Here is a 20,410-nt window from a genome sequence, read left to right on the forward strand (position 1 = left end):
ACGGAACAGAACTTTTGCAAGAGAACACAGTCACTACAATTTAATTTTTCTCTCAATGTCCCTATATTAGGGCCTTGCATAGTAAGACTTAAAATGTAAGATCTAAACCAAAAGTGGTTTTCAACAAATAATGAATTAAATTTTGATCTTGCTGCACCATATTTGGTTTGACATCTCAAAACCATTGGTTTTTGTGTCTTGTAATTGATCATGCCTTAAGTAACTTGAATAAGCATATGCATAAATCAGATTTCAGAGCTCGGTCTGCTTTGTGCACAAAGCTATCGTATGACTTTGGAAAACTTGGAATATAATGCACGAGTGCTTTCATGGTCTTTTTGGACTTCGAAAGCCCTTTTATTGTACGAATGTTGTGTTTCACAGGTTTGGAACGACATGAGGGTGAATAAATGATGACAGATTTTTTTTCATTTTTGGGCGAACTGTTCCTTTAAGTGCACAAAGCCTATTTTCTTATGATAATCAGCTCTTTGTTTTCCTAATTCGCCCTTTCCTTTGCTCTCTGTTTCTTTCATTAGCTCTCTCGAGTGTCTTTTCAGCGGCTCATCACGGCAGCTTGTCCTATCTGATTAAAAGCGAATTAAAACAAAAGATTTCTCGGCACGGCGACACGCAAAGGCCTGCTTTAATTACCAGCACTTTGAACCCCGAGCGTGGCGTTGTTCTCGTCACTTTAAGACGCCACAATTAGAGGAGATGTGCGCGCCTGCACGCGCAATCAGCGGGTTCCTCGGGTTCTCTCGTGCTCTCTCGTGCACCTTCATCCGTGCGTGCAAACCGAGCCGAGAGCGCTAACAAATCTAATGACTAATGATGTGCAGGTGTTTGCCACCGATCCGGCCGCTGTAACTGCGTTTCATTTTGCGGTGCAGCAGTTGGCGAGCGCTTGGGAAAAGCTGGTCGTGATTCAGTATGTTTGGCGTGTCGTTTGCGCTGAATGGTGCGTTTGAATGTAATCTGTCTCTGGGGACGAGGGGCCCTGCTAAAACCTGACACGAGAGACAGACGTAATCTGAGAGAAAAAAAAGGCCGCTCCGTGCAGCACTACAATGTGCATGAAGTTCTCTGCTAGGTAACTGAGCATATCGCGCCACCTGCTGGTGAACAATGAAACTGTCGGTAACTCACTACTTTCCTAGTTTCTGGCAAGTCTAGAAACCTGTCTTTTTTAATGAATCAGTCGTATCAAAAGGATTTTAAAGGTCATTTAGTATTCATAAATCTAATTTAAATTCACCATAAAAGAACCATGCATGGTGTTTTATCTACAGTCATACCACTGTAAATGTAATTAACTGTGTTGTTTACTTCATAGTAGTGTGTGTATGGCTTAGCATGCACATTGATTTATGAGTATAGAAGTGAACTTAAATTGGACTTAAAATGACCTTGCCAATTTTTTATGTCTATATATATATATATATATATATATATATATATATATATATATATATATCAGTACTGTGCACAAATCTTAGGCCACTAGTATTTTCATCAGCTAAAAAATGGTTTAAAGTCAGTTAAAGTCTGTTGCTGTAGTGTGTCAGTAGGAAATATCAGTTTACATTTCTAAACATTCATTTTGCCATTAATTATAATAATCCAGTGAGATTTTTGTGTGGAGCACAGGCTGTTGTCGGACTCCTTGTGCAAACAGAGATCTGATCTCTCCATCATTCAATCCAGTCTGTCTTAAGAAACAGCAAAAACGGAGACAGACTAAACCCAGAAGAACTGTGGCAACATCTCCAAGATGCTTTAAGAGACCTATACCTACAAAGCTACAGTACTGTTAAATTTTTTAGGCAGTTAGGCACATAAAATGAGGATCCTGTCAAAAACAATGTCATAAATAGATTTTCTTTATCAATGAACTTCTATTAATTAAAATAAATCAGCATTTGATGTGACCATCCTTTGCGTTTAAAGCAGCGTTTGCCCTATGTGCACTTGTGCAGAGTTTTTCAGGTAGCTTTGCAGGTAGGTCTCTTGAAACATCTTGGAGATGTTGAAACAGTTCGTCTGGATTTACTCTGTCAGTTTGTTCTGTGTCTTCATGTCATTCCAGAGACAGACTGGATGATGGTGAGATCAGATCTCTGTGTGGAGCACTGGCTGTTGTCAGACTCCTTGTGCAAACAAAAATCTCACTAGATTATTACAATTAATGGCAAACAGAATGTTTGGAAATGTAAACTGATGTTTCCTACTGACACACTACAGCAAAAGATAGAAATAACTTACTTTAAACCGTTTTAGCTGGTGAAAATACTAGTGGCCTAAGACTTTTGCACAGTACTATATATATATATATATATATATATATATATTCAAATCAAATTACCACATTGCATTTGCAAATATCCTGAGCCTGAGCAATTGGTGCTAATATTTACAGCTGAAGTCAAAAGTTTACATACACCCTGCAGAATCTGCAAAATGTTAATTATTTTGGCAAAATAAGAAGGATCATACAAAATGAATGTTATTTTTTATTTAGTACTGACCTGAATATGATATTTTATGAATTTATAAAAATGACCCCGTTCAAAAGTTTACATACACTTGATTCTTAATACTGTGTTGTTACTGAATGATCCACAGCTGTTTTTTTGTTTAGTGATAGTTGATCATGAGTCCCTTGTTTGTCCTGAACAGTTAAACTGCCCGCTGTTCTTCAGAAAAATCCTTCAGGTCCCACAAATTATTTGGTTTTTCAGCATTTTTGTGTATTTGCACCCTTTCTAACAATGACTGTAGGATTTTGAGATTTATCTTTTCACACTGAGGACAACTGAGAGACTCATATGCAACTATTACAGAAGTTTAAACACTCACTGATGCTCCAGAAGGAAACACAATGCATTTAGAGCTAGGGGGTGAAAACTTTTTGAATTTGAAGATCAGGGTAAATCTAACTTATTTTGTCTTCTGGGAAACATCTTCTGTAGCTTCTGAAGGGCAGTACTAAATGAAAAAAAATATGATATTTGGGCAAAATCAGAAAAATGTACACATCTCCATTCTGTTCAAAAGTTTTCACCCTCGGCTCTAAATGCATCGTGTTTGAACCTTCTGTAATAGTTGCATATGAGTCCCTCAGTGTGAAAACATAGATCTCAAAATCATACAGTCATTGTTGAAAAATGCGCAAAAATGCTGAAATTTTTGAATTTGTGGGATCTGAAGAACACAAGTGGGCAGTTTAACTGTTCAGAACATACAAACAAGGAACTATCACTAAAAAAAAAGCTGTGGATCATTCAGATAACACAACAGTATTAAGTCTCAAGCAAATGTAAACTTTTGAACGGGGTCATTTTTATAATTCAACTATTATTTTCTCTTGTGGACTATATGTAAACATCTTTTATGGGAAATATCTTATTCAGGTGTGATCGCTCTTATTTTGGTAAAATAATTAACATTTTGTGCATGTAAACGTTTGATTTCAACTGTATGTATTGATCAATGATAAGTCATAACTAATGCTTATGTACTTTATTTATTACTTTTCTAAAATATGACATTTCTTCGCGTTTCCAGGGACTTTCTGAGATGATCTAGCTCTATGTTACTCAAAACCAAAGCCACAGGCTTTTAGTTTTATGCCAGTGTGTTTCGTTTCTAATATACTGAAAATAAGCAGCCTGACAACTGCATTTTTAATTCACAGGTCTGCCGTATGTAATTGTGTACACAAAAACATGCTAATAGGAAAAAGACAACATAACTTTTTAATGGAAATCCCCAGCAGCAGTTCTTCACAATATAAATCGCGACAGCGACATCTAATGGCAGCGCTGTGTATTGCATTGTTCCAGCGTGAGGCGTGAAGTAAAGAGATCTTTATTTTGTTACCCAAACAATCTTGCTTTTCCACATGAACTTCCAAAACATTCTTGTAATACAACATAATACAGTTCTGAGAGAAATTAAAGAATTATCTCTAGCTGCGGTCTCTAAAACTGCTATTTACTCGACGTAGGCTGATGCTGAATTATATTTTCCTAGCACTTAACAGCCTTAAACGTAACGTTTCTTATTGATTTAGCCCTGGAGATGTGTTTGTAATACCATATTATGGTTTTCAGGCCTAATTACGCTAAATGCAATTGAAGTTTATTGTCTTTTGGGTTGAACTGTCCTCATTTCTTACTATCCGACAATTTGTAGTGGGATTTAATCACGTTCCCGTAAGTACAACCGATGATTTTTACTTTCGTTGACGGGAAAGCACTCGATGGTCAGGCCGCTTTGGGTCTCTGGTCAACAGAAAACTTTCTGCAGGCTTCAGCCACGTCCCATTGACAGATTTTGACCAAAAGCAAATAAATTCAGTGAAAATGAGCAGAACCAGTCGAACAGAACAAAAATATGCAGTGTGTTAAAGTCTCTCAATTCAAGTCTGTTAAAGTTGATTTAAATGTTCAAGAAAAACTCCAAACCTGGATTTGTTGTCATATTTTGGCCTAATTTTCCTGTCAGTTTGCCATCCATCCATGAAGATCAACTTAAACCAGGTAACCACCAGATTTAGTTTGGTTTTAAATGCGGTGTTAGTCACGTGATGTTTGCGGCTCAGGTGATTGGCCGAGAAAGTTCCGTCGTCTCTGTGAGCAAAGATGGCCAATATTAAATGTCCAGATATTCCACCACGTTTATATGCTTCGCAGTTGTTCGCTCGCACAATTTATCATTTCATTCGATCGCAGTAATATGGCTAAATCTTCCTTAGTCGTATGCCACGTACCCATAGTTTTAGTAGCTTTAGTAAATGCGGATTTCTGTCTTCACACCAGCTTTTCCAGACGCTCCTGGTGGCCCGTCACAGTCATCTGTCACTCATCGGCCCTAAAACAGCACCTAATGGCTTTCACAAGTCAGCGTGGAATAATTGTTTATAATTCATCAGCCAGGCCTGTTTGAGTTCAAATTGAGAGCTGAGCTCATTTTGCATATGGCAAATTTAAAACCAGCCTAATGTGGAAAATGAAACACTAGCATTTGAAAAACACAACTTTATTAACAGGTCTGAGAATGCCATTGACATCCACGTTGACGATGAGGTCATGTTTACACAGCGTCTGCTTGAAGATGAGTCCCAGAATGCGCACACACGCAAACACACACATTCATACAATGCTAACGTTTGTCTTTTTCCTCTTGCAGTCAGTAAACATCAGATGAACCTGTAAGTAGATCGCCCACAAAATTACAGACCAAACAAACAAAACAATCACCCTTGATTTAAAATAAAAATAATAATTGAATTGGTTTAGCATCATGTTTTGAAATGGCGCTAATGTATAATCTTAAACTGATCTAAGGTGGTTTGCAGGTCTTAGCTGGTTTAAATTGGTCTTGTTTTGTGGTCAAGCTGGTGCTTAGCTAATTTGTCATGTGATGGGTCACAAAACCTCCTTAAATCCATCAAAATAGTTCAGACTAGCCTGATTTTGGCTGGTCCTTAGCTGGTTTATGCTGGTCCTTTGCTGGTCATGTTGCTGGTCAAAAACCAGCATAAACCAGCATCAAAACATACCTACCAACATATGCTGTTTTTTTCACCAGGGAAAACAGACCATATTCAAAAAGCTATTCCTGCAATTAAAGACCATCTTTTAAGGTGGTTTGCAGGTCTTAGCTCGTTTAAATTCATCTTGTTTTGTGGTCAAGCTGGTGCTTAGCTAGTTGGCCATGTGATGGGTCACAAAACCTCTTTAAATCCATCAAAATAGTTCAGACTAGCCTGATTTTAACTGCTGGTTTATGCTGGTCCTTTGCTGGTTTATGCTGGTCCTTTGCTGGTTTATGCTGGTCCTTTGCTGGTTTAAGGTGGTCCTTAGCTGGTTTATGCCGGTCCTTTGGTGGTTTATGCCGGTCCTTTGCTGGTTTAAGCTGGTCCTTACCTGGTTTATGCTGGTGGTCCTTAGCTGGTTTATGCTGGTCCTTTGCTGGTTTAAGATGGTCCTTAGCTGGTTTGTGCTGGTCCTTTGCTGGTTTAAGATGGTCCTTAGCTGGTTTATGCTGGTCCTTTGCTGATTTATGCTGGTCCTTAGCTGGTCATGTTGCTGGTCAAGAACCAGCATAAACCAGCTAAGGACCAGCATAAACCACCAAAGGGCCAGGTTAAACCAGCAACAGAACATACCTACCAACATATGCTGTTTTTTTTACCAGGGAGAAAACACCATATTCAAAAAGCTATTCCTGCAATTAGAGACCATCTTTTAAGGCGGTTTGCAGGTCTTAGCTGGTTTAAATTGGTCTTGTTTTGTGGTCAAGATGGTGCTTAGCTAGTTGGTCATGTGATGGGCCACAAAACCTTTCTAAAATGATTAAAACAGACCAAACTAGCCTGATTTAAACAGCTAGGAAACTATGTTAATGCAATTGTGGAAGTGATTGCTGCAGTTAAAGACTATCTTTTAAGGTGGTTTGCAGGTCTTAGCTGGTTTAAATTGGTCTTGTTTTGTGGTCAAGCTTAAACCAGCAACAAAACATACCTAACCAGCATCCCAGCATCAAAACATACCTACCAGCATACGCTGTTTTTTTCACCAGGGAAAACAGGCCATATTCAAAAAGCTATTCCTGCAATTAAAGACAATCTTTTAAGGTGATTTGCCGGTCTTAGCTGGTTTAAATTGGTCTTGTTTTGTGGTCAAGCTGGTGCTTAGCTAGTTGGCCACGTGATGGGTCACAAAACCTCTTTAAATCCATCAAAGTAGTTCAGACTAGCCTGATTTTAACTGCTGGTTTAAGCTGGTCCTTAGCTGGTTTATGCTGGTCCTTTGCTGGTTTATGCTGGTCCTTTGCTGGTTTATGCTGGTCCTTAGCTTGTTTTGTGGTCAAGCTGGTGCTTAGCTAGTTGGCCATGTGATGGGTCACAAAACCTCTTTTAACCTCTTGCTTCCTATCTAGTGAATTCCAAAATCAGTCACTTCTGTGGTTTCATGAATTTTAAGACGCTCTCTTAGAAATTAGCTTCCTAGTTAGTGAGTAAACGGCAAAGTAGCATGTTTTGAAACCGCTTTTAACTGGTTTAAATTAGTCTTGTTTTGTGGTCACGCTGATGTGTAGCTGGTTTTAGTCAGCCATATGATAAGAGCCACAAAACTTCTCTAAAACCATCAAAACAGAGCAGCCTAGCCTTATTTAAATAGCTAGGAAATCAACAAACTATCCTAGGCTAGTTGTTGAATATCTGGTGGATTCCACATCAGTCACTTTTGAGGTTTCATGACATTTAAGATGCTGTCTTAGAAGTTAACTTCTTAGTTAGTGAGTAAACAGCAGAGAAGCATGTTGTGAAACCACTTTTAACTGATTTAATTAAAATCTTGTTTTGTGGTCAGACTAATGTGCAGCTGGTTTAGCTAGTCAGCCACGTCTGAGGTTTCATGATGCTGTCTTAGAAGTTAGCTTCCTAGTTAGTGAGTAAACAGCAAAGTAGCATGTTTGAATGGCGCTTATGTGTTTTTGGAAGTCAGTTCCGCATTTAAAACCACCTTAAACTGGACAAAGGTGGTTTGCAGGTCTTAATTGGTTTAAAATTGGTCTCTGTTTGTGGTAAAGCTTGTGTTTAGCTAGTCAGACATGTGACAAGAGCCACAATTATTTTCTAAAACTATTAACCCTGGTGAAAAAAACAGCATATGCTGGAACATATGTTTTGATGCTGGTTTAAGCTGGTCCTTAGCTGGTTTATGCTGGTCCTTTGCTGTTTTATGCTGGTCCTTAGCTGGTCATGTTGCTGGTCAAGAACCAGCATTAACCAGCGAAGGACCAGCTTAAACCAGCAACAAAACATACCTATCAGCAAATGGTGTTTTTATCACCCGGGAAAACAGACCATATTCAAAAAGCTAGGAAACCAACAAACTACCCTAGGCTACTCAACTAGCTAGTCAACCACGTGACAACAACCACATAACTTATCTAAAACCATCAAAAGAGACCAGCCTAGCCTTATGTGAATGACTAGGAAACCAACATACCAGATCAGTTACCTCTGAGGTTGCGATGCTGTCTTAGAAGTTAGCTTAAAAGATAGTGATTAAACAGCAAATTAGCATGTTTTGAATGGCACTAATGTGTTTTTGGAAGTCAGTTCCACATTTAAAACCACCTTATATGCTGGTACATATGTTTTGATGCTGGTTTAAGCTGGTCCTTAGCTGGTCATTAAAACAGACCAGCCTAGCCTTATTTGAATGACTAGGAAACCAACAAACTAGCCTAGGCTAGTTGTTGCCTAGTAATTACCAGATCAGTCACCTCTGAGGTTGCAGGACATTTAAGATGGTGTCTTAGAAGTTAGCTTAAAAGATAGTGATTAAACGGCAAAGTAGCATGTTTTGAATGACGCTAATGTGTTTTTGAAAGTCAGTTCTGCATTAAAAACCACCTTAAACTGGACTAGGGTTTTTTGCATGTCCTAATTGGTTTAAATTGGTCGTCTTTTGTGGAAAACCTGGTGTTTAGCTAGTCAGGCATGTGACAAGAGCCACAAAACTTTTCTAAAACCATCAAAACAGACCAGCCTAACCTTATTTGAATGTCTAAGAAACCAACAAACTATCCTAGGCTAGTTGTTGACTATCTAGTGAATTCCACATCAATTACTTTTGAGGTTTCATAACATTGAAGATGCTGTCTTAGAAGTTAACTTAAAAGAACCAGCATATGCTGGTAGGTATGTTTTGACGCTGGTTTAAGCTGGTCCTTAGTTGGTTTAAGATGGTCCTTAGCTGGTTTATGCTGGTCCTTTGCTGGTTTATGCTGGTCCTTAGCTGGTCATGTTGCTGGTCAAGAACCATGCAAAGTAGCATGTTTTGAATGACGCTAATTTGTTTTTGAAAGTCAGTTCTGCATTAAAAAACACCTTAAACTGGACTAGGTTTTTTTGCATGTACTAATTGGTTTAAATTGGTCTTCCTTTGTGGAAAAACTGGTGTTTCAGTGCCATGTGACAAGGTCAAACTTTTCTAAAACCATCAAAAACCAGCTAAAGGAACAAGCAATAAACCAGCAAATGACCAGCTTAACTTAAAAGAAAGCCAGCAACAAAACATACCTAACCAGCATCCCAGCATCAAAACATACAAATGACCAGCTTAAACCAGCAACAAAACATACCTAACCAGCATCCCAGCATCAAAACATACCTACCAGCATATGCTGTTTTTTTTTTCACCAGGGAAAACAGACCATATTTAAAAAGCTAGGAAACCAACAAACTACCCTAGGCTAGTCAACTAGGTAGTCAACCATGTGTCAACAACCACATAACTTCTCTAAAACCATCAAAACAGAGCAACCTAGCCTTATTTGAATGACTAGGAAACCAACAAACTACCCTAGGCTAGTTGTTGCCTAGTAGTTACAGATCAGTCACTTGTGAGGTTACAGGACATTTAAGATGCTGTCTTAGAAGTTAGCTTAAAAGATAGTGATTAAACGGCAAAGTAGCATGTTGTGAATGGCGCTAATGTGTTTTTTCCGCATTAAAAAACACCTTAAACTGGACCAGAGTTTTTTGCATATCTTAATTGGTTTAAAGCTGGTGTTTAGCTAGTCAGCCATGTGACAAGAGCCACAAAACTTTTCTAAAACCATCAAAACAGACCAGCCTAGCCTTATTTGAATGTCTAAGAAACCAACAAACTATCCTAGGCTAGTTGTTGACTATCTAATGAATTCCACATCAGTTACTTTTGAGGTTTCATAACATTTAAGATGCTGTCTTAGAAGTTAACTTAAAAGAACCAGCATACGCTAGTAAGTATGTTTTGATGCTGGTTTATGCTAGTCCTTAGCTGGTCATGCTGCTGTTCAAGGACCAGCATAAACCAGCACAGGACCAGCTTAAACCAGCATCAAAACCTGCCTACCAGCATATGCTGTTTTTTTCACCAGGGTAAACGGCAAAGTAGCATGTTTTGAATGGCGCTAACGTGTTTATGGAAGTCAGTTCTGCATTAAAAATCGTCTCCTTTTGTGGCCAGCTGGTGTTTAGTGAGTTAGCTGGCTGGTCTCCGAGCCTGACTGTGTGACAAGAGCCGCAAAACCACTCTAAAGCCATCAAAATTGACTAGCCTAGCCTGATCTGAAAGTCTAGGAAACCGAACTACCTTTTAAAAGTTTATTTAGCAGGTTAAATGCAATTTCACCAGCTCCTGTGGATAAATAAACATGATTTTTTCTTGGGAAACACACACAGAAATGAGGCTAAGCTAACTGAGGCAGGGATTGGCCAGGTAAGATGTCATTATCTGAAGAGAGATCATGTTATTAAGATGTCACACGGTAGCCAGTTTAATGCGAAACAACTTGATTGATTGTGTGAGTCCTTCATGTGATAATGGAAAAGTCACAAGTGATTATATTTTCTTTGACAAGGAGCGCTAGCTTCGATTTCAAGCGTTACACCACGCTAACCCAAACCCAGGGGTGTGAATAATCCCACAAGGCCGCTGAAAATGTTGCATCGCCGCTTTTCTCGCCCTTAATGATGAACGACCTTAGGTGAATGATGAAGATGAAGTTTCGGTTTCTCGGTGGCGTATCAGTCTTAAAAAACATCCACACGTATCGCGTTAGCTGCCAGGCCGAAGGCTGACCAACGGTTGTACCATGTTTTGATTCTGTGTGAAAGAAATCTGTGTGATCGCCAAGAACTCCAAGCCACAGTTTAATACACACGTCTACGTTTACAGCAGATTTTCTGCTGAATGTAAAGCGAAAATCTAATATTGTATAAACAGTAATGAGTAATGAAGTGTGTATGTGTTGTAAGACTGATTTCAGTAACGTGGATGGACATCTGAGAAAACAATGGCATTCGTGAGAGCAGTTCTGGTGAAGTATGTCATCATTTTTGTGTTAAAATACTTTATCATACCCCAGTTTGAAGTTTAGAGTCACTATAAAGCCCTATTAAATTGTTTCTTATTGGGATGTCTGTAAAAATACATTGAACGAGCCATTTGTTCACGGTGGAAGAATGAGTTCTGTTGGTTCGTTCAAAGTCAAGTTATATTTACGAACTGGAAAGTCTTAAGCACGATGGTCAATGTATATTTTCTACAAAAAGAAATAGGCAAAACTTCCTTTAAACAAGAAACAATATCTGCCATGTGGGGTAAGAAAAAAAAAACTTAATTCAAAGGTAAAACCCTACTGACAGATTTTTTTTTATCATTTTCAGCAAGAACTCACTTAATTTTGATATAGTTTTTAGAAAACAAGACTTCATGCAAAGTGACACTTTAGAATAGGGAACACTTATTCACTATTAACAATGACTTTTCCCTCAATAAGTTCCTAATTTGCTGCTTATTAATAGTTAGTAAGGTAGTGTAGGTTAGTTAAGTTTAGGTATTGAGTACACCGTAAAAAACAATTTGTTGAGTCAACTTAAAATAATTTGTAACCTGGCTGCCTTAAAATTTTAAGTTCAGTCAACTCAAAAAAAAAGTTTATTCAACTTGAAATGTTAAATTATATTAAGTGACAACTTAGATATTTGAGTTGAATCAACTTCAAATTTTAAGGCAGCTGGGTTACTTACCCATCTGTTAAGTTTAGCAAACACAAATATCTAAGTTGTTACTTAGTACAACTTCACATTTCAAGTTAAATAAACTTATTTTAGTTGACTGAACTTAAAATTTTAAGGCAGCAGGGTAACAAATTATTTTAAGCTGACTTAACAAATTGTGTTTTTTATTTTTTACAGTGTAGGATTAGGGATGTAGAATAAGGTCATGTACAATAAGGCATTAATATGTGCTTAATTAGTACTAATAATTGGCTAATAGGCAACTAGTTAAGAGACCGTAAAATAAAGTGTTACCAAATATTTTTGCAATGCACAATTAAATAATTTATTATTATTATTGGTTGGCATTGTATCTTTTGAAATGGTAGATGTCACTTTAAAAATGTGGAAATTAACAGAAATATGTTAACGCAAACTCTTATCTAACAAAAGGTAAACAAATGTTAATAAAAATTTGTACAAATATTTTATTGTATAAAATATTTTTAAAAATGTTCCATTTTTATTGACTGTAGTGAAGTGGTGATTAAAAAGTTTTATTATTATTATTATTTGGTTCTTTTAAACCCCAAGGTAAAGACACTATGGAAAGTAAAAATCGTAACTATTTTTGTAAAAAATACTTTTTCGGACTCATCCTAGATGGTTTGTCTGACTGTCACCAAAATTGGGTCAGATCATCTTCAGATCATGCTGGCAAAAAGTTATGAAATCCAAAGTGATCAGTCAAACCATTTTCGAATAATGCACAAACAAATTTGACAAAAAGCACACAAAAAATGTGAGGCTATATCTTGGCGTATTGAGACCAAACTTGGTGTGTGTTATAACAAGCATGACCTGAGGCTATCTGGAGTGTTTTGTCACAGTGCCACCTAGTGGTCAGGAGATATGAAAAATGGCTATTTACCCCTATAAATTCTGAATGGTTTGGGCAAAAATCACAAAACTGGTCTCTTTAGGTTCGGCGGAGCATGCCAAGTTTTCCCAATGTCAGCCATTTTGGGTGTTGGACATTTTTAATTATATCGTAAAATGCTATATTTAATGAATACATTGGTGTATCGTTACAAAACTCGATATGTGTCTTCGGCACCATGAGAAATTTCAAAAAATGCTAATAACATTTGATTAAATTGGCCTATTGTAATTGATCTCAATATATTCCCTGGGTAATGCCAAGGACATCGATACCAATTATGCCAAAACTGGCCAAACTTCCTGTCTGTCATTTTGATTAATGTTTTTGAACTCCTTTCGAAGACCGCTGGTACAATTTTCACCAAACTGGACTCAGATCATCTTCAGACCATGCTGAGAAAAAGTTATGGATTTTGTGTCGATATACGAAACTGTTTTCGTTTAACACATCAATGAATTTGTTGGAAAGATGCCAGACTACATCTGAGGCTGTATCTCTGCGAAGGTTTGACATATTTGCACCAAACTTTGTATGTGCCATTGTCACCTCACACTGACCATGCAACATCAATTTGGTAACAGCGCCACCTATTGGTCAAGAGTGATAAACCATTCATTAACCATTAGTTACAAAATTTCCAAAAATGCTAATAACTTCTGATTGCATTAGCCTATTGTAATGAAATGGTCTCAAAATTCCTTGGGTCATGCCAACAACAGTCATACAAATTATGCCATAGTTGGCCAAACTGTCCTGTCCGCCATTTTGATTTATGTTGAAAACCTATTTTTTTTAAACTCCTCCACGACCGTACATCAGATTTTTGCCAAAATCGAGTCACATCATCTTCAGACTGTGCTGACACAAAGTTATGGATTTTGTGTCGATAGACAAAACAGTTTTGGTATAGCCATGCAACAAATTTAAGCCATGATGCCAAAATGACTCTGAGGCTTTATCTTTGCAAAGCTTTGACATATTGACACCAAACTTGGTGTGTGTCATTGTCACCTCACAGTGAACACACCACATTGATTTGGTAAAAGCGCCACCTGTTGGTCAAAAATGATAACTCATTAAATCATATTATTAGTGGTTGTTTTTATTATTTTTCACCCATTTTGACTAAAATCATCTTAAAATGGCTTTAATTTCTCATTGCTTCAGTTGCTTATTTAATTTAATTTAATTTTTTTTGCTTGCATATTATCTTTTGAAATGGTAGATGTTGTTTTAAAATGTGGAAATGATCAGAAATAAGTTAACACAAGCTTTTATTAACAGGTAAACATAAATGTTATTAAAAATCTTTGCAAATATTTTAATGTAACAAATATTTTTTCAAAATGTCAAATGTTTACTGACTAATGAAGTAGTGATCTAATATTTTCTTTCAAGTATTTTCCAGCATTTAACCATATTTTTAACCATTATATTTGACAATATTTAAAAAGTGTTAAGCTAACTTGCTTGGCAGTGGTAAAAAAAAAAAAAGATTTACAAAACAACATTCTGAATGGTAATGATTTTTATGCAGGTAATTAATTTTGTATGCAGGTGCTGGTAGAAAAACAAGATAAAATCACAGACTAGCCCCTGCAAATTTTGCAAATTATCAGATCATGAATGCATATTGCATTCTCAGCGTTGCCACCAGGGGTGCTATTTTCATTTAAATGCCATGAGTTTTCACTTGGCTGCAACACAGGCTTTTGCTGAACTGGGATGTAAAACTGTTTGAACTTTGGAAAAAGAAAAGGAGTGTGTAGTGTGTGTATGCATGTTTTGCATTTGTGAACGCACACCACACCCCACGTTTATTAAATCCACTGTCTTATTAAACATCTGCTGACGGTCGACAGCATGCATAAAACATTGAGAAGATTTATTGAATTTTATTTTCGCTTGATGTAATTCAGCTATGCATTACATATTCAACCAGATTTAACTGGCCCTCATAACTTCAGTTCTGTTTAGTACTTCTCTTATTTTAAGATGTCACGCATACGCTTATTGATTTTTCAACACATTCTCACTCCTGACTTCTCAAATATTGGGCCTGTAGGGTTTCCAGACATGCAGGAATATCGCTCTTCAATACTGGACGGCTCAGGAGTGGGAACAGGCTTGATTTTTATCATGTTGGAAAGAGAAATATAGTTTAACATGCACTTGGTTGCAAAGCAATGCACAAAAAAACTAGCAGGATTGTTCTGCAAAATAACCGCTTTTTGTGTTCACATGAACATGTATGTTGAAACCTGTATTTTGTTTTTTGTCATTTTTAGTGTCTTATTTTCAAGTACAAATATTTAAAGATTCTTAAAGTGATTTTTTTTTTTGCTGAAAACAAGAAAAATATCTACTAATGAAGTCAGAAAAATTAACTTGCTTTCCATTTGAATTAAGTTTTAATTTTTCTTTCAACATCGGCAGATGTTTTTTTCTTGTAAGCATAAACTAAGTTAATTGTGATTAATTTCTCAGAAAACAAGACTTACGCTCTTTTACTTCTGAAATAAATACATCTTGATATAGGAACGTTTAGATGTTTGTACTGGAAAAACAAGACAAATACTGAGCAAGAAAAGTTTTCTTTTTTTTTTTTGAAGTGTGCAGCAAATCCACAACTGATATAAATTGCGTTGATTTGATCCGACAGCTTTAACTAGGGTTTTCCAGAAGTGTACTAAGACAAATTGTTTCATAAACAGGTGTGTGACACCACACTGTAATTATACACTAGATAATGGGGAATTACGGGGGAGGTGATAAATCAATATTCTCTTACAGCGACAGCAGCAGTATGTAAAACTACTCCACACTCTACATCATATTTCAAGCAGGAGTTCAGACCGCATTCCCGTTACGGCCCGTTTGGCAGCTGCATTGTTGGGTCCGGCTGCATGCAATTGAGAAATTGAGAGTTTGCTTTTCCTTCGCAGGACTCATTCTTCAGATCCGATGGTGTGCGTGGCTCGCGTTGTCAGTGTGATTTCATCAACGTCAGTGGCTGAAACTCATTGGATCTCTTATCTCCAATCCCTCTGTTCGGCCTCCTGCCACACTGCAAAAAATGGTTTTCTTACATGGTATTTCTGTCCAGTTTTCCATTACCAATATCTGAACATTCCTAAATCAAGATACATTTACTCAAGATGCAAAATGGCTTTAGATGTTAAGTCTTGTTTTCTGGAAAAATTGATTGTGTGTTGTTTTTATGCTTAAAACCAGAAAAAAAATATATATATATTTATTTATGTATTATTATTTATGTATTTTTTTTTTTTTTTTTTTTTTTTTTTGACCCCGTTGGCAGATTTTTTTTTTTTTTTTTTTGGCAAACTATTTTTGTCTGAAAACAAGCAATTCTTTTGCAACCACCTAAAACACATTAGCAACTACTTAGAACACCCTAGCAACCATCTAGCAACTCCCTAGCAAATACGTAGCAATAACCTAGCACTTATCTGGCAAGTCCTTGAGAACCACCAAGAACACCTTAACAACTGTCTAGCAATACCCTAGCAAGTTTCTAGAACACCCTAGCAACCACTTAGAATGCTCTAGCAACTACCTAGAACACCCTAGCTACCATCTAACAATTCCCTAGCAACTATCTGGCAAGTCATTAGAAACCACCAAGAACCCCTTAGCAACCATCTTCCAATACCCTAGCAACTTCCTAGAACACCCTAGGAACGATCTAGCATGTTTTTAGCAACCACTTAAAATGCCATAGCAACAATATAGAAATTTCCTAGCAACTTCCTAGAACACCGTAGCAACCATCTAAAAATTTCCTAGCAACTATCTGGCAAGTCATTAGAAACCACCAAGAACCCCTTAGCAACCATCTTCCAATACCCTAGCAACTTCCTAGAACACACTAGGAACGATCTAGCATGTTCTTACCAACCACTTAAAATGTCAACAATCTAGAAATTCTCTAGCAACTACCTAAAACACCCTAGCAACCATCTAGCAAGGACTTAGCAACCACTTAGAATGCCATAGTAACAATATAAAAATTCCCTAACAACTTCCTAGAACACCATAGCAACCATCTAACAATCCCCTAGCAACTATGTAGCAATAACCTAGCAACTATCTGGCAAATCATTAGAAACCACCAAGAACCCTTTAGCAACCATCTTCCAATACCCTAGCAACTTCCTAGAACACCCTAGGAACGATTTAGCATGTTCTTAGCAACCACTTAAAATGCCATAGCAACAATCTAGAAATTCTCCAGCAACTACATAAAATACCTTAGCAACCATCTAGCAAGGACTTAGCAACCACTTAGAATGCCATAGTAACAATATAAAAATTCCCTAGCAACTTCCTAGAACACCATAGCAACCATCTAACAATCCCCTAGCAACTATTTAGCAATAACCTAGCAACTATCTGGCAAATCATTAGAAACCACCAAGAACCCTTTAGCAACCATCTTCCAATACCCTAGCAACTTCCTAGAACACCCTAGGAACGATCTAGCATGTTCTTAGCAACCACTTAAAATGCCATAGCAACAATCTAGAAATTCTCCAGCAACTACCTAAAACACCTTAGCAACCATCTAGCAAGTCCTTAGCAACCACTTAGAATGCTATAGCAACAATATAGAAATTCCCTAGCAACTTCCTAGAACACCGTAGCAACCATCTAACAATTCCCTAGCAACTATGTAGCAATAACCTAGCAACTATCTGGCAAGTCCTTAGAAACCAACAAGAACCCCTTAGCAACTATTTAGCAATATCCTAGCAACCTTATATAACACCCTAGCAACTATCTAGCAATTCTCTGGCAACTACTTAGAACAGCCTAACAACCAACTTCCGAAACCCTAGCAAATTCTTAGAACACCATAGACACCATCTAGCAAGTCCTTAGCAACCACGTAGAATGTCTTAACAATCTAGAAATTCTCTTAGAAACTAGCAACCATCCAGCTATTCCCTAGCAACTATCTAGCAATAATCTAGCAACTATTTGGCAAGTCCTTAGAAACCATCAAGAACCCCCTAGCAACTATCTAGAACACTCTAACAACCATCTAGCACTTCTAAACAACTTAGAACACCCTAGCAACCATCTTCCAATACCCTAGCAACTTCCTAGAACCTCCTAGGAACCATCTAGCAAGTCCTTAGCAACCACTTAAAATCCCATAGCAACAATCTAGAAATTTCCTAGCAACTACCTAGAATATCCTAGCAACCATCTAGCAATTTCCTAGCAAATATGTTGCAATAACCTAGCAATCTGGCAAGTCCTTAGAAACCACCAAGAACTCTTTATCTAGCAATACCCTAGCAACCTCATATGACACCCTAGCAACTATCTAGCAATTCCCTGGCTACTACTTAGAATTACACATTACTTACAAATTCCTAGAACACCATAGCAACCATCTAGCAAGTCCTTAGCAACCACGTAGAATGTCCTAACAATCTAGAAATTCTCTTAGAAACTAGCAACCATCCAGCAATTAAAAACCATTCTAGCGATAATCTAGCAATCATCTGGCAAGTCCTTGGAATCCTTCAAAAACACCTTAGCAACCATCTAGCAATACCCTAGCAACCTCATATGATGCCCTAGCAACTATCTAGCAATTCCCTAGCAACTACCTAGAACACCCTAGCAACCAGTAACCAGCAAATCCCTAGTAACTACTATCTTAAGCAGGTGATTGAAGAACATTTTACATTTATACTTGAAAACAAGAAAAAAATATATTACGTTTTCAAAATGAATTGACCTTATGCTTAAATGAGGGGAAAAAACTTGCGAACAGGAACTTAAAGGAAAAAAAAACAGGTTTATTTTTCTGACCCCATTGGCAGATATTTTTCTTGTTTTCAGCAAAATCTGACTACATTTTGATTCATTTTTCTGAAACCAAGACTTAATATCTTATGTAATTAGGCTTGTTAAGGACATTTATCTTGATGTTTAGATACTTGTACTGGAAAACAGAAGGAATGTCATATTTTGCAGTGCATTTTGGCTTTTGGTCTGAGCTCCTGTCACCATCATGTTGGCTCTGAACCCAATCGCAGTGATCAAGATCTTCTCTTGTTCTGAGATAAAAAGGTAAAGTACAGTTCAAAGTTAGATTATTTTTCTCGTTTTGACCGCAGAACTGTTTCAGTCAATATATCTGAGTGAGCTTTGGCTTTGGTTTACCAATCCTGTTAGAGGGCCTAAACTGATACTGACATTAGCCATGTTTCCATCCAAAGTTGCAACTTGTACGCAGAATTGGAATATCGCATATAAAACATACACAAATAAAGCACCATTTCACCATCCAGCGAGACAAAGACAACAAAATCGTCACTTCCTGATAAATATCACAAAGGAGATACCACTGTGGGTCTTTTTTTCGTATAAATTAAATTAAAGATTAGTCTGCTGGTTAGTCCAGAATTTATTCGGTAAATGCGTTTCCATCGTAGTTTATGGTATGTTTTATCGGCTAAAAAAATGTATCCAACTCAGTTCACGGTTTAAGTTTTTATGTGCATTTCTGAATAACCAAAACAATTCAGATTCAAGACCGGTCCACTTGTTAGTCCAGTTATGCCGTCCCATCTCACAAAGTCACATTACTTTTTTGTTGTACATCAAAGAATTTTAGTAAATGTGTTTCTATTGTAATTTATGTGCATGTTTTATTGGATAAAAAATGTATCTGACTCAGTTGAGCGCAGGTTTTATGCATATTTTTTAGAATTTATGCGCATCTTGGCGTTTCCATTCGGTGTTTTTTTTGTTTGTTCGTGTGTGTTTTAACGCAGTATCCCAAAATGGCATTGTTAGATGGTTGGTAGGTAAGATTTGTCTGCTGGATTGTCCAGTTATGCCGTCCCATCTAATAAAGTCATTTTGACTTTTTGATGCGCATCAAGGAATTCATTCGGTAAATGCGTTTCGATCGTAGTTTATGCGCGTTTTATTGGATAAAAAATGTATCCGACTCAGTTGGCGGTTGAAGTTGAAGACGGTAGAATTTATGCGCATCTTTGTCTTTTAACGCAGTATCCCAAAATGGCATTGTTAGATGGTTGCTTTTCTTATCGAATAAAAAAATATTCCATCTCTTTGGAGTGTCTACATTTTCATGAGTATAATTTATGCAAATCTTGGTGTGATATAACAGAATGGCATTGTTAGATGGTTGCTAGGGGTTGCTGGTGATTATACTGAACCGCTTTGCAACCGACTTTGGCTCAGGCATTTCAGAATGACCAAAACATTTCAGATTCTGTGCAACAAAATCGGTCCACTTGTTAGTCCAGTTATGGCATCCCATCTCACAATGTCACATAACTTTTTTGATACGCATCAAGGAATTTATTCTGTAAATGCATTTCCATTGTAGTTTATGCGTATGTTTTATCAGATAAAAAAACGTATCTGTCTCAGTTGACAGTTCAAGTTTTGAGCTGAAGTTTTTTATGCAGATTTTTAGAATTTATCCGCATTTTTGCAGTCTGCTGGTTAGTCTGGATGCAGTCGTATCTCGCAATGTCACGTGACTTTTTTGATGCGCATTGATGAATTTATTTGGCAAATGTGTTTCCATCGATATTTATGTGCACATGTTTCCGACTCGGCTGAGTGCCTACCTTTTCCTGCGCGTTTTTAGAATTTATGCGAATCTTGGTGCGATATAACTGTATCCAGCAGTGCAATATAAATGTATTCAACTCAGTTGACGGTTTAAGTTTTTTTAATGCACATTTTTAGAATTTATGCGCATCTTTGCATTTGTTTTTTAATGCAGTATCCCAAAATGGCATTGTTAGATGGTTGCTAGGGGTTGCCAGTGATTATACTGAACCGCTTTGATGACTTTGGCACAGGCTTTTCAGCCGTCC

General features: G+C 37.2%; 1 protein-coding gene across 1 annotated transcript in view; it reads left to right on the forward strand.

The window, feature by feature from the left end:
- Nucleotides 1-1,017: 1,017 nt before the first annotated feature.
- The window catches only part of wnt7bb (wingless-type MMTV integration site family, member 7Bb), an 83,486-nt gene continuing 64,093 nt past the window's right edge, over nt 1,018-20,410 (forward strand). Inside the window, exon 1 of the mRNA XM_051100354.1 lies at nt 1,018-1,093. Coding sequence (XP_050956311.1) covers nt 1,071-1,093 — 23 coding nt within the window. The 5' untranslated portion in view covers nt 1,018-1,070. The remainder of the gene's footprint in view (nt 1,094-20,410) is intronic.

This window comes from Labeo rohita, chromosome 25 (assembly GCF_022985175.1).
Source record: "Labeo rohita strain BAU-BD-2019 chromosome 25, IGBB_LRoh.1.0, whole genome shotgun sequence".
NCBI lineage: Eukaryota > Metazoa > Chordata > Actinopteri > Cypriniformes > Cyprinidae > Labeo > Labeo rohita.